This window comes from Crocuta crocuta, unplaced genomic scaffold, assembly GCF_008692635.1.
Source record: "Crocuta crocuta isolate KB4526 unplaced genomic scaffold, BGI_CrCroc_1.0 scaffold186, whole genome shotgun sequence".
Lineage (NCBI taxonomy): Eukaryota > Metazoa > Chordata > Mammalia > Carnivora > Hyaenidae > Crocuta > Crocuta crocuta.
In genome coordinates, this window is record NW_027551569.1 from 8664421 (window position 1) to 8691535 (window position 27115).

Genomic DNA, 27115 nt, shown 5'->3' on the forward strand with positions numbered 1-27115 from the left:
CTTGACAGATGGATCTGCCCCAGGGGAAGGAGAGGGAGGAAGGCGAGCTGGACCTTCCTTATTGTCACAGCTGGTCCTCTCCGCGAGTGCCGTGCCAGGAACACAAATCCAGGTGCATGCTTGCCAAGGTGAAAAGAAGGGCCTTAGGCTGTGCCCATGCGGGGTTGACTGGTCCCTGGGGTGAGAGTTTCAGAGGCGCATGACGCAAAGGAGCAGGTGCTGGGGAAGGAGACTGGGGCAGGGGGTGGGGGGAGGATGGGGGCACAGCCCTCTCTGAATGCTTCAGCAGTTCTGGGGCTCCGTCTGATTCCGCACGGCAGAGAATTCCAGAGCGAGATTGCTGAGGAGATAAAAGGAGAGCATATGGTTCTAAGACTTTATTTTCAGAGGGTACTCTCCCCACCCTCTTTTTCTTGCAACTCCATCACCCCTGACTTCAGAGAAGAAATGACTAGATACTCCCCCTCCCCCGTTGGGTTTCTTCCCTCTGCCGATGCGCTTTGATGGCAGTGGTGATAACAACAGCCAACAATGGCTGACACTTGCTATGAGCCAGGGACGGTTTTAAATGTATTCTTTCAAGAAACCTCACAATGTGAGGCAGATGTGCTGTGGTGATTGTCCCCATTTTTCACAGAGGATGCTGAGGCACAGAGAGGTTTAGCAACTAACCCTAGATCACACAGGTGGTCGGTAGCAGACAGGGCAGGGATTTGGATCCAGGCAGTTCAGATCCAACTGTCTACTCACTCACCACAGAGAAACTGTCTCTCTGAAGGCAGGTCCAGCCCAGAAATAGGGCCAGAGGAGCGGGTGGCACAGAAATGACCATGGCTGTGTGGTTAACTGCTCTGGCCAGACTTCCAGTGTTACCTCGGAGGGGCATTTTACTGACAGTGCAGGGCGGCTTGCATCCTGCATTCCACGCGACAGCTCCTGTACTACCAGGGCTGTTGGGTTGGTTGTTTGGAGTAGCTTAGTCCCTCCTCTCTGGATGCCAGCCCTAGGTTTCCAGGACCAGGTACACAACTTATGGGCCCCAGTGCAAAAGGAACACAAGGGACCCTTTGTTCAATGCATATTAACAATTTCAAGATGGTGACAGCAAAGCATTAGCCCAAGTGTGGGGCCATTCTGAACACGGACCCTGTCTGAACACACAGGTCACATGCCCACAAAGCTGGTCCATCAGTGTTTGGAGTGGCAGGGAGATAGAATAGTGCAGGGTTTTCCTTTTCTTCTAATCCAGTCAAAGTAGGATTTCCAAGGCATTTCTTTCCATCAAAATATAGCAGTTTGATCCAGATACAATTCCACCAAAATAAATCTCAGAACTCTTTTGTTTCTAGGATGAAGTCATTCAGTGGCCTGGTACTTGGGTTAGAAGCTTCGTTTTGGGGTCAGGCATCTTGCTGTATTATCTCCAATCCCTCCTAACCCTGCCTTTTAAACTCCCCTCCCTCCTGCCTCCTTTCCTTTAGCCAGTGCGCCTGCTCCGGGACCTGCCCTATTAAAACCCAAGGCCCAGTCAGCCTCCCTGACCCGCAGTCCCATCTGCCCCCCAGCCTCACTGGTAGAGTCGAGCTGGAAGGAATGATCTGTCAGCCCTGTCACCCCTTCCTCATTTCCAAGAGCATCCTAGGTGTCTGAAGTCTTTTGTCCTTCGTGAGGCTGCAGATTCCCTTCTCGGGAGGCTGAGGTGGCCTCCTGGTGGTCAAATCCAGTGGTCTCTTTTCAGGCCCCATCTTTCTTGACCCTTCTTAGGCACCTCACTTCATCCTGGCTCTGCCTCTGTGCCCAGGGCTACTCATTGGTGAAATTGGGACTTGGGTGGCTGTGAGCAAATGTACCTGAAGCCCTCGAGCCAGCCTGGCACATGCATGCAGTCAGTAGCTGTGAGCAGTGGCTATGACTGGTGGCATCAATGGTCCTGTCATCTGGAAACCTTACCTCTTAAAAAAAAATTCTGGAATACTTTATATATAGCATTATATTAGTTTCAGGTGTACAATATAGTGATTCAACAATTCTATATATTACTCAGTGCTCATCATGATAAGTGGAGTCTTGATGCCCATCACCTATTACACCCATCCCTGCACCCACCTCCCATCTGATAACCATCAGTTTGTTCTCTATATTTGAGTCTGTTTTTTTAATTTGTTCTGTTTTGTTTCTTAAATTCCACACATGAGTGAAATCATAGGGTAGTTGTCTTCTCTGACTGTCATTTATTATACCCTCTAAATTCATCCGTGCCATTGTAAATGACCAGATTTCATTCTTTTTTTATGGCTGAGTAATATTCCATTGTATCTATATATGTCATATCTTCTTTATCCATGTATCTATTGATGGGTACTTGGAAACTGTACCTCGTTGGCATATGTTGCTCATTCCGGGGTGAATCTTTCTTAACTTCAAAAAAAAGTTTCTCCTTCTCCACTAGCATCTTAAGATGCTGGCGTTTTCTGAGTTCTTTCCTGTGTCCGCACCTTTCTTCTCTCTCTGCACAATCTCTCCTCCTCTGTGTATCCCTGACTTCCACTGCCACCCCGCCATTTCCCACATCCACATCTCTTTCCCCAGTTCAGGGTGTTCAGGGCAACCCCACACTGAACTCATTCTCTTCCTTCTTTAAATGTCATTTCCCTCCTCGTCCTTCCATCCAGTTGCCCAGTAGGAACCTGGGTGTTTTTGTTGCTTCCCTAACTGGCATCAAGTGCCAGCCGTGAGTTGCCCCATGCTGGCCATTGGGGATGCAGCCATGTGAAAGCACATAGGGCCTGCTATGCTTGCTGCTGGTGGGAGACACACGTATCGATCCATGATTCGTCCTAGGAAGGTAACAATCAGGGATCCTAATTTTGGTTGGAAAGACTTTCCTGGAGAAGGACATTTCAACTGAGATCTGAAGAATGATGGCATATATTAATTAGGCAAATTGGGGCTGGGGAGCATGGTAGACAAAGTGAGGAGCTTATACAAGGGCTGTGTGGTGGAAAGAAAAATGTTTAGGAAGTGGCAAGGTAGTGGGCAGAAGGGCAGAGAAGGTGGGGAAATGTGGTGTTGGGTGAGGCTGGGGAGCCAGACGGGCTGGATGGTGCATGGCCAGGAAGGCTGGGGGTTACTATCAGTCTCTCTAGGCTCCTCCTTGCTGCTTAAACCCACCCCTTTTCACCAGATTCCTTCACTTTAACCCCTCTCCCATCCCGAAATCCTCATTGTTCACACATAGAAAATTAAAGTAGCCGCTTGCCACCTTCAAATCCATCTTCTGCACTGTGGTCTTAAGTGGGATTGATAAAATATAAATCTGAGTAAGTCGGTCCCCAGGCTACAATCCTTCCCTGGCTCCCCATTTTCAGGACCAAGTCCTGCCCAGCTTTCTCACTTGTTAGCTCCCTCACTCCACCCCTCCCCCCACCTTCCTGCTGGCAGTTCCCAAAGTTAGGCGGCCTGTGCTTTGGTGCCTGAGTGCCCTTGACTCCTTTGTCTATACAGTGATATTATGCTACCTAAAGGACCATAGCTCACCCACCACCTCCAGGAAGCCATCCCTCCAACACTCAGGCCATAGTGCTGGCCCCACCTCCTTCTCTGGATAATGCACACAGTACTGCGTTTGCTNTGAACTCCTGGAGGGAGGGGACTATGGCTCCTTTTTCTTTGTCCTCCTGATGCCATAGGGCTGGACACATATTAGATGCTACATACATGTTTTCTTGAAGACCTGGGGATGAAGGAATAAGATGGTATAAGCAGATGGTGAAAAATGAAGCTGAGTCAGAAGAGCCCTGTGTATAGAGATGATGGTTAAGAGGCCATGTTTCCATTACCTCCACGTCTGGTGTAGTTCTGTTTTTTCTAATGACCAAGCACAAGGCTCACTGTCCCCGCCTGCCACTTCTATCCATCCCAAAGGGCAGGTGCACCAGGGTGGGCAGAGTCAAGCCTAAATATAGTCAATCTTCTGGCAGAGTAGTTCTTAGACTGTAGAGTGTACCAGAATCACCTGGAGCGCTTGTTGAAGCAGAGATTTCTGGCTGTCCCCCAGAGTTTCTGATTCAGTAGGTCTGGGGTGGAGCCTGAGAATATGCATCTCTAACAGCTTCCCAGGTGATGCTGATGGTGCTGGTCTGGGGACTACTCTTTGAGAATTTCTTTTCTAGCAAAAGGATTTTCTCTAAAAATAATTACTCTCTATGGTGTTGGGAAAGGAGATACAGGAAGCTTTTTGCTTGAGTTTGGTTCTGTAGGTTTAAAAGGCCCATTAGTATGAGATTAATGTGGATAGATGGATCAGATTCTACATGCTTCCCTGCTTCCCCCCTCCTCTGTCTCCTGGCTTTCCCACAAAGCGTTTCTGTGTTCATTCATCAGCTATTCAGTGAATATGTTCTGAAGGTGTAATACGTGCATGGCAACATATGAGGTGGAGTTGTTGTTATTAAGATGAAATTAGTATGAAACCTCTGGTATAGACATAACTATAATTCAAGGAGATCAAAGAAGAAATGCCTCCTCAGATGGGTAGTTCATTGTCCAATCAGTGGAATTGTCCCAGACATCTAGTTTTAGTGGGAATAAAACAATTTGATAGTGAGACCACATGACTATTAAGATCCTGAAATCCTGGGGGTGCCTGAGTTGCTCAGTCTGTTAAGCATCTGACTTTGACTCAGGTCATGATCTCACAGTTTGTGGGTTTGAGCCCTGTGTGCTGACAGCTCAGAGCCTGGAGACTGCTCCGGATTTTGTGTCTCCTTCTCTCTCTGCCCCTCCCCTGCTCATGCTCTGTCTCTCTCTCTCTCTCTCTCTCTCTCTCTCTCTCTCAAAAATAAGTAAACATTAAAAAAATAAAATAAAAAGATCCTGAAATTCTGTGATTAAGGACGACAGCGATAATTGACACAACATGGCACTAATGCTGCGGAATTTGCAGTAGGGAGGTCCCCAGAGTCAGCTGAGGCCTCCTCATGTAAATACTGGTATTATTGTCCTTATTTTTAATAAACATTTATTCTTCACCAACAGTGTGCTTGGTTACTTAGTGGATTTATATCCGATGACCCCATAATTTGCTGTTTATTGACCTCAGATCATTGAAAAGGTTAAATAGAAAAAGCCACAAGCAGGCCCAGAGTGCGCCTTGGGGGCCTCTTGAAGTCCCATTTCCCACATCAAATGGAATTGAGATGTGTAGTGCCATTTTATTTTTTTGAAATATTTACGAGAGAGAGAGAAAGAGAGGGAGAGGGAGAATGTTAACTAGCCAATTGTAGGACTGGAATTTATAGTCACTAGGCCACCAATTTGGATTTCAGACTTTCACCTTATTAAGAAAGTCCAACCAATTGCTGAATTCCATTGTATAAGGCTAAGGGTCAAAGTCCCTCTTTCAGGAGGGTCGAGCACTTAAGATGTGGCAGACCAAGCTGAAGCCCCTCGCCCCTCACTACCATTTATTGAGCATCTGTTATGTGCTGGGTACTGAGTAAGATACTTTACATACATTATTTATAATCCTTCAAGGTAAGTAGTACTATCCTCATTTTCAGATAAGAAAAAGGCACAGAGAGATCATGTATCTTGTCCAGTTTCACACAGCAAAATGCCTCAATACATTGTTGGAACTCAGCATAACCATAAAATTGAAACATGGTAAAAGATAGGTCAAAAATTATAGGTCTATCTCATCTGAGCATAGATCAAAAATACAAGATTAGAAAATAGAATGTAGCAGTATATCAAATAGATAATACACTCTCACCAAATGGAGACCATTGTAGGAATACAAGAGTGGTTCAATAATAGGAAACATTAGGAAATCAACATAATTCACCATATCAACAAACTGAAGGAGAGTCGTATACTAGTAGATGCTGAAAGTGTGCCTGATCAAATCCTCCTATAATAAAACTCAAAAACAGGAATATGAGGAACTACTTAAATTTGATAAAGACTAAAAATTAGCCACACATATCATTGTAAACAGTGAACCCCTAAATCCAACTTTGTTAAAAGTGGGGGTGGTCTATTCTTAAGCCATTTAGCTGGACTTCTGCTTCTCAGGTACTGGGCAGCCAACCATTGGAAGTGCCCCTTTCTTCTCCTGGGCCCCACGATGCCGTGTTTATGTTGTGTGGTGCCTTTGTCTCAGACTGTCCGTGTGAGAGATTGTGCTTTCAAGGACACATTCCTAGAGTTTGGGTCTCAGAGACTTGGGCACCAAAGGCACAAGCTGTCAGATGCCACATCTACCAATGATGGCTTGGCCTCGTGGTTTTCATGGTGGAAGTGGAATGCATTTTTCTGGCACAAAATCACTGCATGATACATCAAAAATGTTTTCCATATAAAGCTTTTGCCAGAATGTAGTAGAAGGAGCATTGCATGGGAATCCAGGAGGCCTGGGTTCTAGAGGCTCTTGCCACAACCAGTTATGTGTTCCCAGGCAAATCATTTAGCCTTGCTGGGCCTTACTTGCCTTATCTGTGCCATGAGGTGTTGGATTGGATGGACTACCAGTGTTCTTTGACCTCAGTTATAATAATCATCACCCTTACCATGTGCCTGGCACTGTTATAAGTGTTCTGTATAGAGATGAACTTATTATCACAACAACTCTAGGAGTTAAGTACTAATATTATTCCTGTTTTGCCTCTGAAGAAACTGAGGCACAGAGAGGGTAAATGACTTGACCAGGGTCTCACAGATAGGAAATGATAGAGCTTTTAAACAGTTCAACTTCCATTCTTTACTTTTCTGGCTTTTCTTTACCTGGGCCAATGGTGTTATTGTGGTGTTGGTTCTGTCCAGCAGAGTAAAGGGTGTTGAGGGTGGGAGACACTTTAAGGGAAACCCAGCTCTGGGGCAGATGGATGGGAGTCATTGCCTGGGAGAAGGACAACAGTGGCTGCAGAGGTTGCTAATATTTGCCTTTTCTCATCTTCTCTTTTCCTGTCTAGTCTGTGGCAAGCGCTACAAGAACCGGCCAGGACTCAGCTACCACTACGCTCACACTCACCTGGCCAGTGAGGAGGGGGATGAGGCTCAAGACCAGGAGACCCGGTCCCCACCTAACCACAGAAACGAGAACCACAGACGTGAGTTCCCAGTTGTTGGGCTGGGATGGTGATGAAGTGGGTGGGCAGGGCTGTAGAGTGTTCTTTCCACTTTGGTATCTTTGGTGGCACCCATTGATTGGTTTCAATGTCCTGTGGCGACTTGGCATTTTTAGCCCAGTCCCAGCTGCCCCATGGGTCATCTAAGCCCCAGGGTGGCGCACCCAGTTCTGCTCCCAAAGGAAGGTACAAGGGAAACATCCTTACCTGGCCATTGTCAAGTGCCAGACCTGCTCCTCTTTTCCCTCAGTTCTAGAAGTTTCATTCACAGGTACCACCCTGACTTGGGCATAGCCCTTGGGTATGTCAATTAAGATGGACATTCCAAATGTCTCCTTGGCCACCAAGAGATGTGGGATAGTCTTGATTTATTGCCTTGGCTGTTATAAGGGTCACAGTTTGGTCCAGGGCTCTCCGGTCTTAGAAAAAGAGTACCCTCGAGCCTGCATGCTTTCTACCTGAGCACTCCATCACGAAGCATAATCTGGGGGCACTTGTCAAAAACTCAAAATGGGGTGGCATGATGGAATCTTTGTTCACAAGATTTTGTGGTAGGTGTTCTTAAGGTGAACAATTCAATGCAATCAAAGGGATCAGACCTTTAAAAATATCCAGACTCTAGGCTCTGATGGTGGCTCCTGTTTATTTTAGTCAATCACCTTAGTCAATGGATGTCCATCGGCTGCCTTCACCAAATATTTGAAATAATTAACATACTTTGGCCAAGACCTTTCTTTGGATTCATGTTGGTTTTCCCTAACCCTCACCCTCCTTTCTTCCTATAACGTGGCCTTCTGTATTCATTTGCTCAGGCTGCCATAACAAAATCCCACAGAGTGGGTGGCTTAAGGAACAGAAGTTAATTTTCTCACCCTTTTGGAGGCTGCAAGTCCCAGGTCAACATGTCATCGGGGCTGGTTCCCCCAGAGGACTCTCTCCTTGGCTTGCGAGTGTCTGTGCTCTCGCCCCTCTACACATGGTGGTCCTCTGTGTTCATGTAGCCTGCTGTCTCTTAGCGTGCCCAAATTCCCTCTTGTAAGGGTACCAGTCAGATTGACTGATTAGGGCCCATCCTAACTTAATCACCTCTTTAGAAATGCCCTTTCCTTGAATACAGTCACATTCTGAGGCATGGGGGTGGTGGTGAGGGCTTCAGCAGATGCATTTTGGGGGACCCAATTCAGCCCATACTCCTTTAATTCTTACTCACTTGCAGGGTTTAAGTCTTTCATGTGTGTGACAGACCTTTATTTTCTTACCTGCTGCTGTCATCTGGACAGAACCAGGAAAACACGGCAGGAGTGTCTGACAGAGCTTGCCCATCTCCCCTCTCCAGCTTCTGAGTGATGCTGAGCGCTTACTCGCTCTCTCGCTCTCTCTCCTCCCCAGGGAGAGGTTCCATTGGTCCAGTCACACTCACCTTTCAGAAAGGAACATGTATGGGGCAGCCGGCACTTGTGTTTCCCTGTCTCTCCTCTTATCCCTTCTCTGATCTAGGCGGCCCAGGTGTACCTATTGTCTTCTACCGCAAGGAGGCTGAGCATGAGCTCTTTCGATTTGGGTTGCTATCTGGAAAGTATTTACCAGCCACGGTTGCTCTGTCTGAAGTATTTGTTAACTTAGTATTATTTCCCACTCCCCCCCAGCGCTGGCTTATCCTCTTTACATCGCTTCTCAAATGTCAAGGCATTTCGTCCTTGTGTTTGTGGGGCTTTACTCACGTAATAGGGTTTGGAATGCTTCTCTTTTGTCTGTGTCTCTTTTGTGTGTGTGTGCATGGTGATGGCAACAGTAGAGGATGGTTCCTCGTGGTCTCCCGGGTACACGGCAGGTCCTGAGTGGATCAAGGAAATCTCTTCCTTAGCCATCCCTGCCGTCCCCCAACCCCAGCTTGCAGGCTATTGACCTCCAAGATGGGCACTGCCATAGCTTCCTCTGTCCACCAGGGTCTCCTCGCGTACTCTTGTGAGTCAGTGTCTTCCGTCTCCTCATGTCCTCACTGAGAGGCCAGATGGCCTTGCTTAGTCAGGATGCTGAGTCTTTCCTCCTCCAAGATGGAGATGTGTCCGCAGTCTGGCTGCGTGTTCTCTCTGGGGGCTTGTCAGTGAGCCTCTTGGCTCCAGCTCCCATCTACCCTTCTCCTCGACACCTGCTGATGACAAACTGAGTCCTTCAGAACGGGTCCTCTGCTTTAAGCTGCGTAGAAAAGAGTAGCTGTCCCTAGGCTCACTTGGGGCCTCCTTACATGAGGAATATTCCAGAACCTTCACAAACACCTTTTGAACAATATCTCTTGACAGTGCCTCTGAGAATTCTGTGATTAGCTCCAGTTTTGCTAGCGAGGAGGAGGAGGGTGTGGCAGGAAGGTCCTTGGTGTCCACAGAAGCCATTCTTTCCCTCTGCCCCAATTTCTCTGAAGAAATCTAAAAGACAGCAGCTCTTCCCAGGTTCATTGTACCACGCACGCCACCGATCCGTTTGCTGCTCTGAATGTCTTCTCTGTTCCCTCCCACATTCCCCTGGTGAGCAGCCCCTCAACCACTTCCTCGTGAGCACTAATTGCCAGCATCGTTAATACCCAGTCATTAGCTGCTCTCACTGTTTGGGGTGGGGTAGGCTCCCATCCATCCTGCCCCTAAATGCCACTGGGGCTGTGTGGTGAATTGAACATGACAGCATCTGAGGTCTCAGCTTTGTGATCCTCCCTTGGCAAGGCTTTTGGAGTGGGGGAGGGAGGCAGGAGAGTTTAATCCAAGAGGCTAATCTGCAGATCCCCCAGGAAAAGTTCTGGATGCCAGCAAAGTGGGAATGCTGACTTTTCCCTCTCTAGCAGAGCCGCAGGGTGGCCCAGCTGCTTGTGAGCCCACACAGGCCCACAGGGAAAACAGCCCTACAGACTCAGGAGTTTTCCGTGGCATGGGCGTCTGCATTTGTACCACTTGCAGCGGTAGAGACCTTTTGACTTTGGTCCACCTGCCGTCCCTTGCCGCACCCCCTGACTGTGTCTCCAGCCAAGCCATTGCTCAAGCCTGCGCCTGCCGCTGCTGAAAGGGCAGAGTGGAGTGCTGGAGCCAGCACTGACCTCCCCTCTCCCCCCAGCCCCCAGCTGCCCCGTGCTGCCAGCTCAGCAATTGGCTGCCCGCACCTCCCGCCCCCAGCCGATGTTCTCTCGCCTCTGTTCCTCCCCTAGCCACTCATTTTCTCCTGAGTATACACTTCTTGTCTCTTCTCGAGGTTGGTCCCCTTTCCTTCGTGCCCTTGCCTCTCTGTCGCAACTATAGGCAGCCCTGAGATGCTTGGAGCTTCAAAACTCACCTTGGCACGTAGTACTTTTCTGTTGGAGTCTTCCCCACTTAAGCAGTTCTCCCTTCCCCTCCCCATGTGAGGCTACATTCCTCTTTCTTCTTGCATTTCTCTGACCACCTCTGTCTGCTTTTTAAAAATGAAATCACTGTGTGTATGTATGTGTGTGTGTACGCATGTGTGTGTACATACAGGTACACACACACAGACTACATGTGTGTGAGTACAAGGAGGGGGGGCTTGAGCAGGTTGGGACTTCATGTGGTGCCACTCAGAAGCATTCTTTTGTGGTGGTGCCTGGGTGGCTCAGTCAGTTAAGTGTCCAGCTCTTGATTTTGGCTCAGGTCATGATCTCATGGTTTGTGAGTTTGAGCCCCAAATCATGCTCTGTGCTGACAGCATGGAGCCTACTCAGGATTCTCTTTCTCCTCTTTCTGCTTCTTCCCCACTCATGCTCTCTTTCTCTCAAAATAAATAAATAAATAAACTTAAAAAAAAAAAAAAGCAGAATTCTCTTTTGACTTCTGAAATGCCACCTTGGTAAACAGCCTCAGTGGGGCAGGGTAGCAGAGAGCACTGGATTAGAATTTTGACCCATGCTCACAATATCAAAACTCTTCTTGAATTTCCTTTAATCTTCTATGCACAGTGAGAATCTACTAAAGATGGTGCTCTCAAGGTACTTTTCTGTGAGGTCAGGTGGGTGTGGGCATTTATGAGGTTCTGGACTTGAATGGAAAAGCTGTAGAACTAAATTCAGTCTAATACATTCCTCTGTCTGTCCATCCATCTATCCATCTATTTATTGGTTTAGTATCCCTGTACTAAATACGGTCTTAATCTCTGTCCTTGAGGGCTCACAGTCTTGTACCGGAGTGTGTAATGGAGCACATATAGAATTGTGAAGAGCAAAGGGTCAAGTGCATTGTACACTTTCTATCTCTTAGGGCAGTGGTGCCACAGGTTTGGAATCGGCATCACCTGGGAACTTGTTGGAAATGCGGATTCTTGACTCCAGGAGACCTGAAATAGAGATCCTGAGAGTGGGGATCATGATCTGTGTTTTAGAAAGCCTTCCAGGGCATTCTGGTGGCCACAAAAGCTTGAGAACCACTGCATTACGGGATTTGCAAAGGCTTTGTTGAGAAGGTGACATTCAAGTTAGCTCTAGAAGAATAAAGAAGAATTTCCCAGGAGAGGGAGAGGGCTTCCCAGATAAAGGCAAAGGCAGGGGGGTATGAAATAGCATGATGCTTCAGAGAAGGGCTAGTAGCCAACTCTAACAGTGGCATTGGAAGAATGGTGGGAAAGTGAGTGGGAGCCACTGTTGGAAGTGACTTCTATGCCAGGCTGTGTAGCTGTCATCCTGTATGAAAAGGAGGGCCACAGTAGCAATTACTAGAAGGCAAGGACAAATGATTTATAGAAAAATTTTGTTTGGCATATTATTAATTGTCACATGGAACATCTCTTTTACCTAATAGCTTAAATGAGTATCAAATGTTCTCTATGACATATATGGAGCTCCTAAAAGGAAAGTGCTTAAAATATGGATCTATACAATTTTTTCAAGCCTGTTTCTCAGGTCCATGAAATGGAAGTTGGGTTGTCCTGGCTCCTGGGAGGTCTCAGTCTTCTGCATAATGATGGTGCGCCTGGCACATAGCTGGGCTTTCAGTATCTGTCAAGAGCAGAAAAGCCGCACCCTAGTGCTCCGTTGGAGGGCATGTTGTCCTGTGCAGAACTGGAAGAGGAGAGCTGAGTTGATTAAGGGTAATGTCGCTGATTAGATAATCTGAAAATTAGTCTGATAATGTGCAAATTACCTAAAAGAAGCATATGATGTCATTGCTACACTGATGGGAAAGATCTAACAGATATTAGTCTCCTGACATCTCTGTCCTCTAGCATATGGCCCGAGGGCAACGAGTAGAGCTTTAAGAGAGAGAGTGAAAATTACCTTTGACAAAAGCTTAAGAATTTTGGAGCACTCTGAAGATGCCTCAAAAACCGTAAAGCACATACAACCCACTGCTTACCCAACCTTTGATGCAGGAAATTCGAGACTTGTTACAGGGGGGAGAGAGGAAAATCCAGAAACAGGGCTCTGTCTGGAAAAGGGAGCCACTTCTCACTTCTTGAAGAGCAAATTTGGAAACTAACAACAGGTGTTCTTTAGGTGAATTACTATTTAACTAAATGGTTCATAGATGATGAAGTGAAAAGAATCCTGAGGGGTTGCTCTGGCCTTGAGGGCGTACTTGGAGTTAATTTTTCAGACCTACAGGCTAGGAGAATGGCAGTGGAATTCGCCAGGCTAGGGTGTGAGTCATGGCCTTGCCCCTCCACCATCTTGTGTCTGTGTGAATGTGGATCAGCTCCTCACACTTCTTTGCTCCGTTGTTGCCTCATCTGTGAGATGGGGAGAATAACCATACTGACTTCATTGGGTTGTGTGAGTCTTCAGTGAGATGATGTGGGTGTTTGGCACCATGCCTGCACATCACGAATGCTCATATCCCATCTCTGTGCCATTCGGACCAACAGAGCATGTCCATGACCACAGATGGCTAATCTGAGTCAGGGCCTGTCTGTAGCTGTGTGATGCCGGGAAGCTAACTCCCTGTGGGGGTCTCACTGGCATTGGCGGAGCTATCAGAGCCCAGCCTGGCCCTGGCCCTCCCTCTGCTAAACCTTAGATGTAGGACACCAATCCTTCTGTATGGACTAAACACGAGTATTTATTGAGCACTTACCATGCCTGTGTCCACTCACGGGGCTATGTAGAATCGGGCCTCTAAAAAAGCAAACACACGTAGTCTTAGCCCTAGGACGATTTCTGGTTTAATTGGGGAAACAAGATGGATGCAGGACACCCAGCAGGTAGAAGCTGTGGAGCAGAATCTAGCCAAGGGTAGCACCCCTGTATTTGCCATCCCATCTCTCCAGGATGGGGTCTCCACACCCCCTTGCCTTTCTATGGACCTCTTTTATTTCTCTCACATTTTGGGCCTAATTACCTAGAACGTTCAGGATTGAAGGAGTCCCATGTCCTGAGTACTGACAATGACAATAATACTTGCTGACATTCCTTGAATGTGTCAGACACTGTGCTAGGCATGCCATGCTTATCTCATTCAGTCCTCACAGCAACCCTGTGAGGTAGCTGCTGTGTCCCCTAGAGGACACCAAGGCACACAGACTCCGCCTGATGTGCTCATGGGCATGGGCATGAATGTGAATTCTCCGGTCATGTGTCACTTCTTGGGAAAGTTTACTGATTTAGACCTTTCATCTTCCCCCACACACCCCCACCTTTATCAGAAGTAAAATTCTTTTACATAGGAGAAGAAAGAGGGGGAAGAAATGACAGAATACCTAATAGGTGCCAGGTCCTTCTCTCGCATCATCTCGCGTAAAGTTCATAGTCTGTGAGGCACATGCTATTACTCTCATTTTGCACATGAAGAAACTGAGGCTCAGAAAGGATGAATGACTTGCCCCAAGTCACATGTAAGCAAGATGGGAAGCTGAGATATGAGTGAGTGTCCTTGAGTTGGATGCCTTTTGATTAAATCAGGATATTAGAACCCCAAGTGATAGATCCTAATCTGAAAGATGAGATCTTTGTCACAGGTCTAATGATGTCCTTCAATTTTCACCTGCAGGCCAATTGTGAAGTGCATCATACCCAACAGTGGCTTTTCAAAAGTAACAGATATATTAATGGGTACCGATCTTAAATTGCCTAACACAATACCATAGGTGGCTTAAACAATAGGGATTTACTTCTCATAGTCTTGGAGACTGGAAATCCAGTATAAAGGTGCTGGCAGTGTCGGTGTTTGGTGAGGACTCTCCTCTTGGGTTGGAGACGGACATCTTCCTCTGTGTGCTTGTATGGCTTTTCCTTGATACATGTCGCTAGAGAGAGAAGCAAGCTCTCTGGTATCTCTACTTATAAGGCCACACTAATCCTACCATCCTCATGACCTCCTCTAAACCAATCACCTCCGCAAGGCCCCACCTCCAAATACCATCAGGTCGAGGGTTAGGGTTTCAACATAGGCATTTTGGGGGAGACACAATTCAGTCCCTAGTAGGCGTACTTAATCTTTAAAACTCACTTTAGCTGTTTGTGGTGTTATATGAACCTCCCATTACAAATTCTGCTTGAGCTTTTAATTTGTAAATGAGTCTTACTCTAGAAAAAAAGTCATACATCACTTAGTTCAGTAATATTCTTGCATCTTCCTCTCATTTGTGCCTCATGGTCTTTTCTACCTCTTATATCTATCTATCTATCTCTTTCTGACCTTGTTCTAAAAAAAAAAAAAAAAAATACTTATGCTGTGCCTAAGGTAGAAATCCTAGGATTTATCCTTGGCTTTATTTTCCTTCACACTTGTATCAGCTTCCCCTCCAAAATGTACTCCCCATCTGTCTCCCTTTCTTCATCTCCTGGCCTCCACCAGCTCCTGCTTAGATCACTGAGCTTCTTTATTGGCCTCTCAGCCTGTATTTTACCTCTTATAGTCTGTTCTCCATGGAGTAGCCAAAGTAGTCTTTAAAAAATTTTTTTTAATGCTTATTTATTTTTAAGAGAGAGACAGAATGCAAGCGGGGGAGGGACAGAGAGAGAGAGAGAAGGAAACACAGAATCTGAAGCAGGCTCCAGACTCTGAGCTGTCAGCACAGAGCCCGCCATGGGGCTTGAACCCATAAACTGTGATATCATGACCTGAGCTGAAGTCAGACGCTTAACCAACTGAACCAGTTAGGCACCCCAAAAGTGATCTTTTTAAAGTACAAAATAGATTATGCCATATTCCATTCTCAAAACTTATATCACACTTGAATAAGATCCAAATCTCACCTTGAGGGCCTACATTTTTGCTTCTTGCAGGGCGATCAGCAGCTTCAACATCAGCTGGGACTCAGGTGACCAACTTATCCCTGTTTGCCCAGGACAGTCCCACTTTTAGACTGAAAGTCCTGTGCCCTGGGAACCCTTCAGTGCCAGGCAAACCTAGACAGTAGACTACCCTGTGGGGGAGCTTGCAAGAAATATGGAATCATAGGCTCTAAGCTGGACCTATGGCTCCTAATCTGAATTTTACTGAGATTCCCTAAATGGTTTGTTTGCATGGCACTCAAATTTGAGAAGCCTTGTCCTCCAGGGCCTGCCAGCCACTCTGACTTGACTTCCCTCAGGGGTCTGGTTTTTGTGCCCATGGTAGGTGGGTACCAGGCCGGCCTGAGCTGGACTGCCCCAGTGCAGAGCCAGTGGGGCCACTTACTAACACGTCACCTACTCAGCTTTTTTGTGCCCCGAGTATCACTATGTGAAATGAGAACATTAATGCATCTACCTCATAGGGTTATGTGAAGGTTAAATAAGACAATTTATATAAAGCACTGTATTAACAGAAATGTGTGTGACACACGTGTGGCGTTAGAGCAGTGGTTCTCAAGCTTGAGCACATCAGAATCACCTGCTCCTTAAAACAGAGACTGCTGGATCCTACCATGGAATTTCAGAATCAGTGCTTCTGGCGTAGGGTGAATTTGCATTTTTAACAGGTTCCTAGGTGTGCCACTGCCTGAGAGAAATCCACTTTTTGGAGACTGCTGTTCAGTCTATTTTATCTTGTGGATTCACCAAGTTAGATGACTAGCCAGGAACCAGGCTGCACTAGTAAATCCATGGGATAAACTTGGTTTTCACTCTTTTCCTAAGGTTCTGTCCTACCTGTGGCAAATGTGTCTGGGGCTCCCAGCACCTGCTTCCTGGCTTGCTTTCTGGGTGCGTTCCCTGTCTGGGCCCTCATCCATGAGCCGGGCTGCTCTTCAGCCCTGTGGTCTCTCTGCTGTAATCCTCAGGTCTTGTGCTGGAGGCGCATCCTTTTCCTTTTCCTGAGTACTGCTTTTCAGTCCGAAGAACCTAGAAAATACTGGTCCGTTGTGGGCAGCTGGGGTTGACTTACCTGCATCCCCTGGAGGTGGTAGGGAGGAGGGGTGGAGAGAGGCAAGGCTGAGCAAGAGAGGAAGGGGCCTTACTGAATTCTAATATCGCAATAATAATATCCTGACAACTTAAACGGACGAGGCTTATCCTGCTCTAAAGCACCAAGATGTCCTGCAATTCTCTGAGGGGAATGACACCACTTCATTCAGAGCCCTGTTGACATAGTTACTCTCAGCTTAAATGTTTTTCCCTTCAACTGACTCATTTGGTGGCAATAACAAGTTGCTACGCCAGGGCATGAACTGACCCGTAGGACCTTCCACTGAAACATTGAAATATCTCCTTGTGCTTTCCCTAATCAACACTGAGAAAAGTAATCAGCTTTGCTTGGTCTTTTCCTTGCTTTTCCAAAGCATCAGTGACAGACTCAAAGTTGCCAGCCTGAGGCTGGAGCACAATGGACATTACTGATGGGTCATGTGACCATCTGGCCCCGGAATAGGTGACGTGGTATCCAAATTCCTGGCAAACTGCAACTCTAAGCAAATACGTGTGTCAGGATGGGGACATCGATGTGAGCAAACATGTTTTCTGTTTTTTCAGCACAGTGTTTAGGGGTAAATATTGTCAAGGTGTGTGTCTAATGGTCTGAGTTTTGTGCTCCATAAAGATGGCGGGAAAGAAGGTAGATGCCAAGGAAGGGTGAAGTGACTGACACCACACTTAAAACTTTAATAAAGATTCTGCAGCCATTCAGACACAGAGTAAGATGGCCTATTTTCTCTCTAGCTGCTGCAGGGCCCCTGGTGAGAGACCAAATGTGGGGTTCAAGGGGCTTTGGGACTAACAGAGCCTGGGAATTCTTAAGTCCTTCCTTCCTGGTTTTCCAAGAAATGCCTCAAGGAAAGGGATCCCAAGGGAAGGCAGGCCCATTGGCTTTCTCCACCACAGCTTTATACTCTCCGATGGGCCCTCCTGTTACTTCTACTGCTCCCTCTTTCTGTCCCTGTTATGAACAGAACTGATACTGACAGTGCCTTAGAATGGTCACTCAGTCCTCAGGGAACACGTGACATCCACTCCACTCCTAGTCTTTGACTTCCCTTTGCCTGAATTTTTTCTATCTCCAAAAAGCCTCTGTGAAGATTGTCCATCCCTTTTGTTAAGTATTTAGTGCCAGCGCTGGGTCAGTCACTGTGCTGGGTGCTGGGGATTCCTCCATTAAAGACCCCACCCCTGCCCTCAGGGAGCTCACGGTGAACCGGGAGAGAGACAGGGCCACAGACAGAGCACGTGATGAGACGCTGAGCTCCCCTGGGTTTAGAGAACCTCGCTTTTCTGATCCTTCCTTCAGTCTCATAATCATCAAATCATAGGCTGAAAAGGGCCATTACAATGCCATCTTGTGTATTATCTTGCCTCTAGATAGTCATGCGCTCAACCCCGACCCAGGGAAATCTTCCAACAGGCAGAGCCCTGTACTAGGCCTTTATTTAACCGGCTTCGCTTCCAGCCTTCCTGGGACATGCGCTGCCACTTCAGCTCTTTCTTCCTCGTGTTGTCCTGAACGACACGGACTGTGGCGATTGAGGCCTGTCCATAAACTTGAAGACTTACTGAATCAGCCCTTGGCCTTTGTTTCTCCTGGCAGACTAATCTCAGTGCCTGGAATCACTCTGCATTAGCAGCGCTGCCTCCTTAACCCGTACCGTACATTCACTTTGTCCCCAGTGCTAGGTGGCAAAATGGCCTATGAGGGAGAGCGAGTTCTCTGTGGTTGAGGACCCTGGTAGCCTAACGGGCTTGTGGGGAGTGGACCCCGGCGTCCATTTCCCTGCCAGGCTCCCCAGTCCCCTTGCCTTTCCACGTTCAGGGAGCAAGGCATTTGTCTTCCTTCTGGAGCCCTGGGTTAGGGCCCTAGTCACTGTCAGTTGCCCAGAAGAACCGGCCTGAATGGAATCCCAACATTTTTATTCCTTGGATCTGTAGGATTTATTTTTTCATCAGTTCTAGGGAAGCAGTGAAAAAAGGTGTCAGGGCTTGGGGATAATTTATATGAGTAAACACGTAAGGAGTAGGGTGAGCAAGAGCATGAGAATTAAGGCCATTTATCCAGGCTTTGAGACTCTGTTTGCCCTCTGGTCCAGGCTTCCCCACAGTCTTTATCTTGCTACTTTAACCCTCTCCTCGCTCTGCTCTATGTGGGCCCGTGCAGATCTCCATGCAGCTGCCCCAGCGCCCGCCCGCTCCCCGCCCCTCCCACGGCCCTCATTAAAGGCCGGGTACAAGGTAGCAGGATGTGGCGGTGGCCTCCAGCTGAGGCCTGCTCACTGATTCTGAAGGGAAGGCACATTGGCTTATACCCCCACTCCTCGCCTTCCCTTCCTCCCCCAGCCCAGCCTGTTTGTGTGTCCTGTGTGGCCAGCCTGGGGCTGCTTTCTGCTTTCCCTCTTTCCTCTCCCCTTTTCTTTACTCCGTCCTCTGAAGATGCGCTCTGCACAGCCAAGTGGCACCGGCTAGGAGGCTTTACACTTGAGAGATGAAGTAATAACAGGTGGCAAGACCAGAGGCTGCCAGAGCCCAGGATTCTGGTTGCCATGGAAACAGGTCAGCCCTGTGGAGGGATGGGAACTGTCAGCTGTGGAGGGCTGTGGGGGAGCAAGGGAGAGGGGCGAGGCACAGCTCCTCCTGGAGGGCCCTTCTCGCTGCCCCTCAGGCTCCCCAAGGGCTGCACACCCAACCAGCATGCCCTGGAAGAAAGGGTCCCTGGACTATGGCTGGGTGGTGGGCACGGAGCATGGCTGCGTGCTTGTGCACGCCAGGCCCTGACAGGCGGGCTGAGCATCTGCTCGGGATGTGAAGTCACGCTTTTGTGGGTGTGCCACAGAGGAGCCTCAACTCCTGGCTTGCTTCCTATTTCCCTGGGACATTTGGGACACAGCTTTGGTCTTGGCAGAACCAGCTGAGGGGGTGTTGCTGGTGGCCAGACTGTCCCTGCCACTCTTTCTTTTCATGAAGGGCAGGCATATCATAGCAGAGATCAGACGGAAAGGGGCGAAGACGGCCCCATGTGGGTGGGAGTTTTAGGGATTTGGGGCCTTGTTTGCCATAGACATGTGGCCTGATTGGAGTCAATAATCCTGTAGCGTACACTGAGACCTTTCCAGAATGACTGCTCATCCTTTACCAGGCATGGCGGGGATACTATTTGGGGCTTGGCTTTTGCTTTCTTTTGGTTTGATTTGAATGCTCCCTCCCATCTTCTATTTATCTATTTGTGTGTGTGTGTGTGTGTGTGTGTGTGTGTGTGTGTGTGTGTGTGTGTGTTTTCTTCATGAACTTTGTTCTTGATTTCCATCCCCCGCTTTGAGATTTTTTTAGAGTTCTCTCCCCCAGGTAAATTCTTAAACTCTTAGGGCTCACTTTATTTTCTCGGCAGCTCCCTTGTATCTCTTATATGATCTCGGCCCATGAACGTTAATCGATGAAAAACCAAATCCATCTTTACAGACATTGCCATCGAGATACCACTCGGGTCTTTGCCCTCTTGTTGTCTTATTGTATAAAGTGGGACTCAATTTCCCATAGGCAGAAGCAGGATCTCTATTTAAATCCCTCTTGCAAGGTCTGGGTGAGCTTCCTATTTATAGTAAAATCCTTTTTATAATGATCTCATACACGGTACCAGGAAATTGCTCATGGCTGGGTCAGGCCATAGGCCAGTATAGCTGTGGTATAAGCTTTACTTGAAAAATTCCTTCCAGAGCCTCTGGAATTCTCCAGAGAAGGGTTTTTGCAGAGTATGTGACAGTAAACAGGATCACCCAGTGTGGATTATTGTGGAGGGACATCACATTTAAGTTCAAAGGGAGTTTTTGATTTATTAGGCCAATCTCAGTAATTTTGATCCCTTTGGGCTTCCTAATTGACGTATGGGTGAATCAAGTTCACTCGAAAGAGATTTATGAAATAGTTTATATGCAAGGTATGGCCAGGAAGTGTTTGCCTCTGGACTTTCCAGGAGGCAGAGAGTCTCTGGGGACATAGGCAGCCCAGGGGTGAATCTCCCCTCCTGCACTTCAGAAAGGGCCTGAAGCCAGCCCCTTAATCTCTCTGAGTTTCAGTTACCTCATTGGTCAAATAATTCCCATTTCACAAAGTTTTTGTGAGAATCAATAAAATAATGTATGTAAAGCATCCTGCGTAAGATCCGTCACAGTTTTGTAGTGTAATAAATGTCTGCTTCTTTTTCTTTTCAAGAAGCCGTTGAACAAGAGGGAGGCTAAGTGGGTAGCAACCTGGTGTCCCCTTCTCAAGAGAAAATGAATTGTAGTCTACTTTCTTGTATGTTTGTGTACAGGATGCCCTTTCTCCTCCCATAGTAGGGCTACAGGGTTATTCTTCCCAGCACCCCAGGGTCCTCAGCCACCCACTCTTGTTTACTCTGGGAGCTAGACGTTATGCTGGGCTAGATGACTGACTGATCCATCTGGACATGGACCAGCACTTCTCTCTGAGGATTTGGGAAATAAACCATGTAGTTCTGAATGATATTCAGAGCGACAGATAACTCTGCCACAGGGAAAGCAGACGCAGTGCTCTGTCCCCACTAGGAGGATGTCCCAGGGGTGTTACTGGGCTGTCTACTCACATCTCTGCCATCTTTTCTAAGCCATTCATCCTACACATCGTGGTTAACCATTTCCTACATGCAGGGCATGTAGGTGTTCGAGTGAATGAGTTAGACATAGTGCCAGACCAGAAGGAGTAGATCATTTAGTACATGTTGGTGGGGCCAGTGTACACTTGTATAAACAAGAGAAGGGTCATAAAAGTGATGTCAACAAAGTGTCCTCCCCAAGGCCTGACTGGTCACTTTGGCAGGGGAGTTGGGAGAACTTAATGAGAAAACTCACCCTGAAGCCAATCCTAAATACCAAAAAGTATAAGAGAACCAAATGCAGAAGCTATCCATTAGCCTATCTCACACCATTGTACCAAGATGAAAGGAAGCCCTGAGCTCACTATTATGAGAAGAGAGTAGAATTTTGCCAAAAATGAAGCATAACTATTCACTGTCACTTTCAATACTGAGTCATTGATAGACTAAAATGGTACCCTTCTCCTCCCCCTGGCCCTGACATGTCACAGCCACACACAGCAGGGCCTACAACTGGGTCTTAGCACCTTCTTCACCCCTCTGGCCAGGCACTCTGTACGGCCAGCAACCAAAACAAATATATATGGGGATCCCGCTCTGATCCAGTCTTCTCAGAAACTTCTCTTCGTTAGGTAAATTAAATGCTGTTCCTTTGGTCTTTTTATACAGGACCAATTTCTCTAACACTATCCACTTTGCTCTACTAGATCATTTCTGAATTTTTAATTCTTGCAGTATTGGAGTTCCTGATTCGATGAGAGCATCCCACCAATGGTCTGTTGGTGGTGAAGGTTGTAAAGAATTACCTGGGAGTTCTTACAGTCTATATTCTACTTCATCCTCATAAATCACAAGGCATATAGTGTGTTGGAGAAAACCAGATTCTTTGGTTGCTTTAAGATTTTGTGAAAGGGGAGAAAATCTGACATAATAGAAAGTCCCTAAGAAAACAGGAGAGACAGATGGTGAGGCTGTGGCTCCTGAGACTTTTAGCGGGATGATCTATGGGGAATTCTTTGATGCTGTTCTTGAGGGAAGCTACCTAAGTTAGGATTGGCATGGCCACCATTTTCTTTCTAGTTCATATCAATCGTGAAAGTTAGCTTTCGTTTACACTCATCCCCTTAATTTCATGTTCCCCACTTCTTCCTGTTCACCTTTGAATTGATTTCTAGGATAGTCTGTAGTGGTAAAACCCTGAGTTTATTTGCTTCATAGACATGCTTGGAATTTCTTAAGGGAGTTCTAAAAATGGTGAAGATGGCAAATAAGAGAGAAAGAAGAAAGGAGCTTCTTTCTGGATTTGGGGAATGAAAAATATAGATAGGGTAAAAATTTTTGGTATACTGATTTGAGGAGATTATTTGCAAAACTGTTCTGTATGACATGTCATGTCTTTAAGACACAGTGCTTGATGAAGACACTTAACAGACCATGAGGGTGGCCAGCTCACCTGTCTGCCCCCAATAGCCAACACTTTTTTTGCAGAGAACTGGCTGCCTCCCTGAAGATGAAAATCAATGACTTAGAAACTGATTAAACAATCCAAATAGCAACTGATAAATGGATTAACTCTCTATAATGTAATTCTGCAAGCTTTTGTCTTCTGCCTTCCCCAGGTAAGTTTTTCTATTCCTGGAGGCAAAGAAGAGGCATGGAGGAAGCGAGGGCCAGAGGGAATCATATTAAAGTGGGTGAATCCGTTTATCACTTACTGTCTGGATGGTATTTTTGCTCACATATCTGCTTCCTTTTACAGATTTGTACCCTACGGGACCGTGATTAATGTTAGCCAGTAAATAATGAAAGATAGCAGCAGACATTGGGTATAGTGAGGAAGAAGATACCCCTGTGGTTTGGGCTGATCCCATAAACAGACAGACTTTTCTTCTTAGTTGCAAACAGGGAGTGTTAATGTGACAAAAAAATCTCCACAATAGGGGTGGGGATTGAAAAACAGGAGAATGGAAGCATTTCTCCCCCTGCGAAGAAACCCGTCCAAGGCTTTTCAGCCAGCCCCTAGGAACTGAGAATGATTTCAGTGCTTGAGAATATGTGCCGTCTCACAAGTTTTGTTTTTAAGATCATGTCCTAAGATTTTTATTTGCCTTTGGATAAGGACTTTGAGCAGGGGTGGCTTATGAAGATCTTAAGCCTTAAGACACATTTACTAACTCACCATTAACCTATCTTTGGCATGAGGCTAGACTAAGAGTCCAGTTCTGATTCTAGGTGCTTGAAGTCTGCTGATGAACTAGTCCTGAGTTTTCTCCATACCAATGAGTCTGGACTTTAGGGAGATGAGGCCGAATGAAAGTGGACACTTATGGGTATGCCAGGATGTTGATCAGAGTGCCCGGAAGCTTCCTCGATGTCCTTCCTGGAAGGAGATGCCCTTCCTGGAAATGACTACCATCGATGTTTCTTTGTTTTTTCTTTTCAGGGACAGAAGGAATATCTCCTAAATAAGAGCATCTTTCCCAAGGGCAAGGCCTAGGCATTGACCATTCTCTCTCCCTCTCATCTCACCAATGTTTATGGTTGCTACCTGCTGCTTGAGCCTAAGGCCCGAGGGCTGATTGTTCAGGGATGAGAGAAGTTTACTTGACTAGTAGGCCTTCTGAATGCTTTGCTCATCCAGGGAATCCAATCAGAGGAGCAAAGGTAGTTTCTGTAAAAACACAGAGATGGGTTTTGCAAAAATCAAACTGAACGTTGGATGGCTTGCAAGGTATTAGACCTGTTGAACTGAGAAGGATCAAAAAGAAAACTTAGCCCAATTTAATAGCTTTTTGGTTTCTTGGTTGTAACAAAATCTCACATTCTAGACTTGATATTCTTTCTGGAGCAGATTCTGTCACCATGGGAGAGGAGGGGCCAGTAGAAACTCACGGCAGTCAAAAATCGGATTTTTTTTTTTTTTAATGTTTCTATAGCCCAGAAAGGACCGGATGGGACAGTCATTCCCAACAACTACTGTGACTTCTGCTTGGGGGGCTCTAACATGAACAAGAAGAGCGGACGGCCTGAGGAGCTGGTGTCCTGTGCAGACTGTGGACGCTCTGGTGAGTGTGGCCCCTTCTTGCATCTGTGCCCATAGACTGGGACTTCTTCCACTTGCATCCCTGTGCCGTCTCATATGGAGGTTGAAGGCTCGCGTGGAGAAGTGTCGATGGTGATTTTGAGTGGAGAGGAGTTTTCAGGTCATTTTTGTATTTTTCTTCTTTGAGTGTTAAGAACCAAAATTATGCCCTGAGATGTAGCGAAAAGAGAAAGGAGTTTTTGGCTTGTGTCTGGCCTTTCCATGAGGTGGATATTTCTTTGTGGGTGTTGTGAACAGCAGTCAGGTAGTGTCCGGGAAATACCCGGCGACACGGGCAACATGCTTCCTTGTTTCGGATGATGTGCACATAACAAAAAAAGATGTGTTTGTTCTACGGAAGTGCCTGCGGCAAACTGGGAGAGTGTGGAAACATGAATATAGGGAGAGAAGCCACATCTGGAACTGTGGGAGTCTGAGACCCCTGGGCTCATGGGCAGCTGTGTAAATACCACCTCCATTGGCCACTCATCCCATTTTCTCATATAATGTAGACAAAAGAGGCCCTGATAGATCAAGGAGGCAAAAGAGCAGGTATGCTTAGGGCTAATCTGGAATTGACTTGGCAGATTTTGAAATTTTCATCTTTTAACCTCTCAAAAGACTAAAATGACCAAAAAGACAGCGGTCTTATTCTTTCATTCTTAAAATGAGTTCAGGTCTTCAGGTTTTGTTCAAGTTGTTTTGTTTTTCAGATCTAACCAAACCATTATCTTTGGCTGGTCGTGATTGGTTGGTGCTACCTATTTTTCATATTGTTTCATGTCACAGCTGAGCCAAAGCACAAGGCAGGGAGGAGAAAAGATCTCAGATTCATCTTTAGTCTGATCTGGTGCTGACTGGAAGGTGAAATACAGTTAAGTTGGGTGGTTGGTGCTGGCAGTGAGAAGTCATTGCTCCTTTCATATCTCTCCCCAGTGTCTTTTCTGCTCCGAGTCCCATGGGAAGGACTGAGCTGACCACACCCGGCTTTGCTGTAACAACTCAGTTCTTCCTTTGCTTGCTTGCAAACCTTAACTTCAGTCCTTTTATATTTGGTTTTGGGGTTGTTTAGGGATCCAGACTGACTTGAGTAGCAAATCAGTAATTAAAAAAGGACTATGGTTTCCATTGCACATACTCTCAACATTGAACTCTTAAGGACCTGACAGGGTGACCCATCTATGTTCATTTGTTTTCCAAACCTAATACCTAACACTGAAATTTTTACCCTACCATTGCTAGCCTAGAAGAGAGGGCTCTTGTGACATATGACTCTGGGTTTTAAATACTTAAAAGAAAACAAATAGCTCTAGAAATACTTAAAGAAAACGAAACAAGTGAAATTCAATTCAGTGTTTTTTATTTTTATTTTTTTTAATGTTTTATTTATTTCTAGGAGAGAGAGAGCGTGAGCAGGGGAGGGTCAGAGAGAGAGGGAGTCACAGACTCTGAAACAGGCTCCAGGCTCTGAGCTGGCAGTCAGCACAGAGCCCGACGCGGGGCTCGAACCCACGAACCGCGAGATCATGACCTAAGCGAAAGTCGGACGCTTAACCGACTAAGCCACCCAGGCGCCCCTAATTCAGTGTTTTTTAAAAGCAAATGATCAGACAGAATCTCTGTCGCCAGAAGCAAAGTCACCTGGCAGAGCAATAGGCAGAATGTGACGGGCTGTTTTGAGTTTGGGTGCATCAGAGAGGGCAGCTTCAGAATTCTCACTGCAAACTGCTATAATTTTCCCCTTTCCTTTCCTACAAAAGAGGGGGTACTTCACTCTGATCTGTGGGGGACCAAAAGTGGGCAGCTGGTATTGTGTATCCAAAGCCTCTCTCCTCACAGCCTTTATTCAGCTTTTTCTTCCCAGGATCTGTCTGCCATGTGACTCAGGGGACCATTTGATACCAGCCTAGGTGTTCTGATTGCATTTGCCAATTTTGGTGGATGATTTAGTCAAGGTCTGACTCTGATGTTCCTGAAATAGTCAATACCTTGGGAGTAAACAGGTGGCGTTAGCCCATGAGATATGCTTGTTAAGGCAGGTGGGCGAATACTTCTCTAGGGCCTCCTTGGAGTCCTTCCAAGGAAGAATGTGAAGCTCAGAAAAACTGTCTTTCCCTTCCCATCTACCCCATACCTCTATTTCCTGGGGAGAAAGTGAGATTCTTGAAATTGACACCATCAGTGAAACATCATGACCTCATTCGGGGGCAGTCCTGGGGCCCATTTACAATATAAATAAGTTGGAACCTGAGTTTTATGGATTTCAGGATACTATATTTTATTAGGCTTTATAAACCCTTATTTCTGCTTTTTTAGTGCTCTGAGGCAGACTTGACAGCTCTGGACTTTCTGGAGTAACTAAGACCTGGGCATGTTTAGTGGCTGGAGTGTGTGTGTGTACCCGCACGTGTGCACGTGTATGCACACAGATGTATACGTGCACGCTCACGAATGCAGGTGCAGATCACAGAATTTCCTCCAGTGGTTAAAAAAATGAGAGACTCTTTTATTACCTACCACTTATCAACTTCTTCATGCTTTCAGTGCAAATGAACTACATGGTGTAAGGGCAGAATTGAAAGGGTGCTGAAACAATGGGATTAGAAGCGGGTAAAAATAAAAATAAAACGGATGGAGGCTTAACCACCTCGAATGGGTTATCTGACAGTAATACCTTTGTAAAGCTGACTGTCAAAGTGAAGGACACACAATGTTCAAAGAGAAACACCAGCCGAGAACACCAGAGAAATACCAACCAGGCTTAAAAACCACCAAGGAAACTCACTGTCTGGGGCGGGGTTGAGCGAGCATGCATGCGTATGTATGCATACGGAAGAGGAGAGAAAAGACCACGGTTGAATCTGTCGCTGTCAGAGCTGTGGATGTATATATTCTGGTAGAGATGATGCCTTTCTGGGGAGGGAGGAATCCTTTTTCCTGGAAATGTTGGTTTTGTCCCGTTACCCCAAATCCCT

General features: G+C 46.6%; 1 protein-coding gene across 9 annotated transcripts in view; it reads left to right on the forward strand.

The window, feature by feature from the left end:
• Window positions 1–27115, forward strand: part of DPF3 (double PHD fingers 3) — a 252461-nt gene that overhangs the window by 172147 nt on the left and 53199 nt on the right. For all 9 annotated transcript variants that reach the window (XR_013331772.1, XM_077750840.1, XM_077750841.1 and 6 more), the window contains exons 7-8: window positions 6972–7109; window positions 23995–24123. Coding sequence is in view for 8 of the 9 variants with exons in the window: in XM_077750840.1 (XP_077606966.1) it covers window positions 6972–7109; window positions 23995–24123 (267 nt within the window). In the remaining variant the exon portion in view is untranslated. The remainder of the gene's footprint in view (window positions 1–6971; window positions 7110–23994; window positions 24124–27115) is intronic.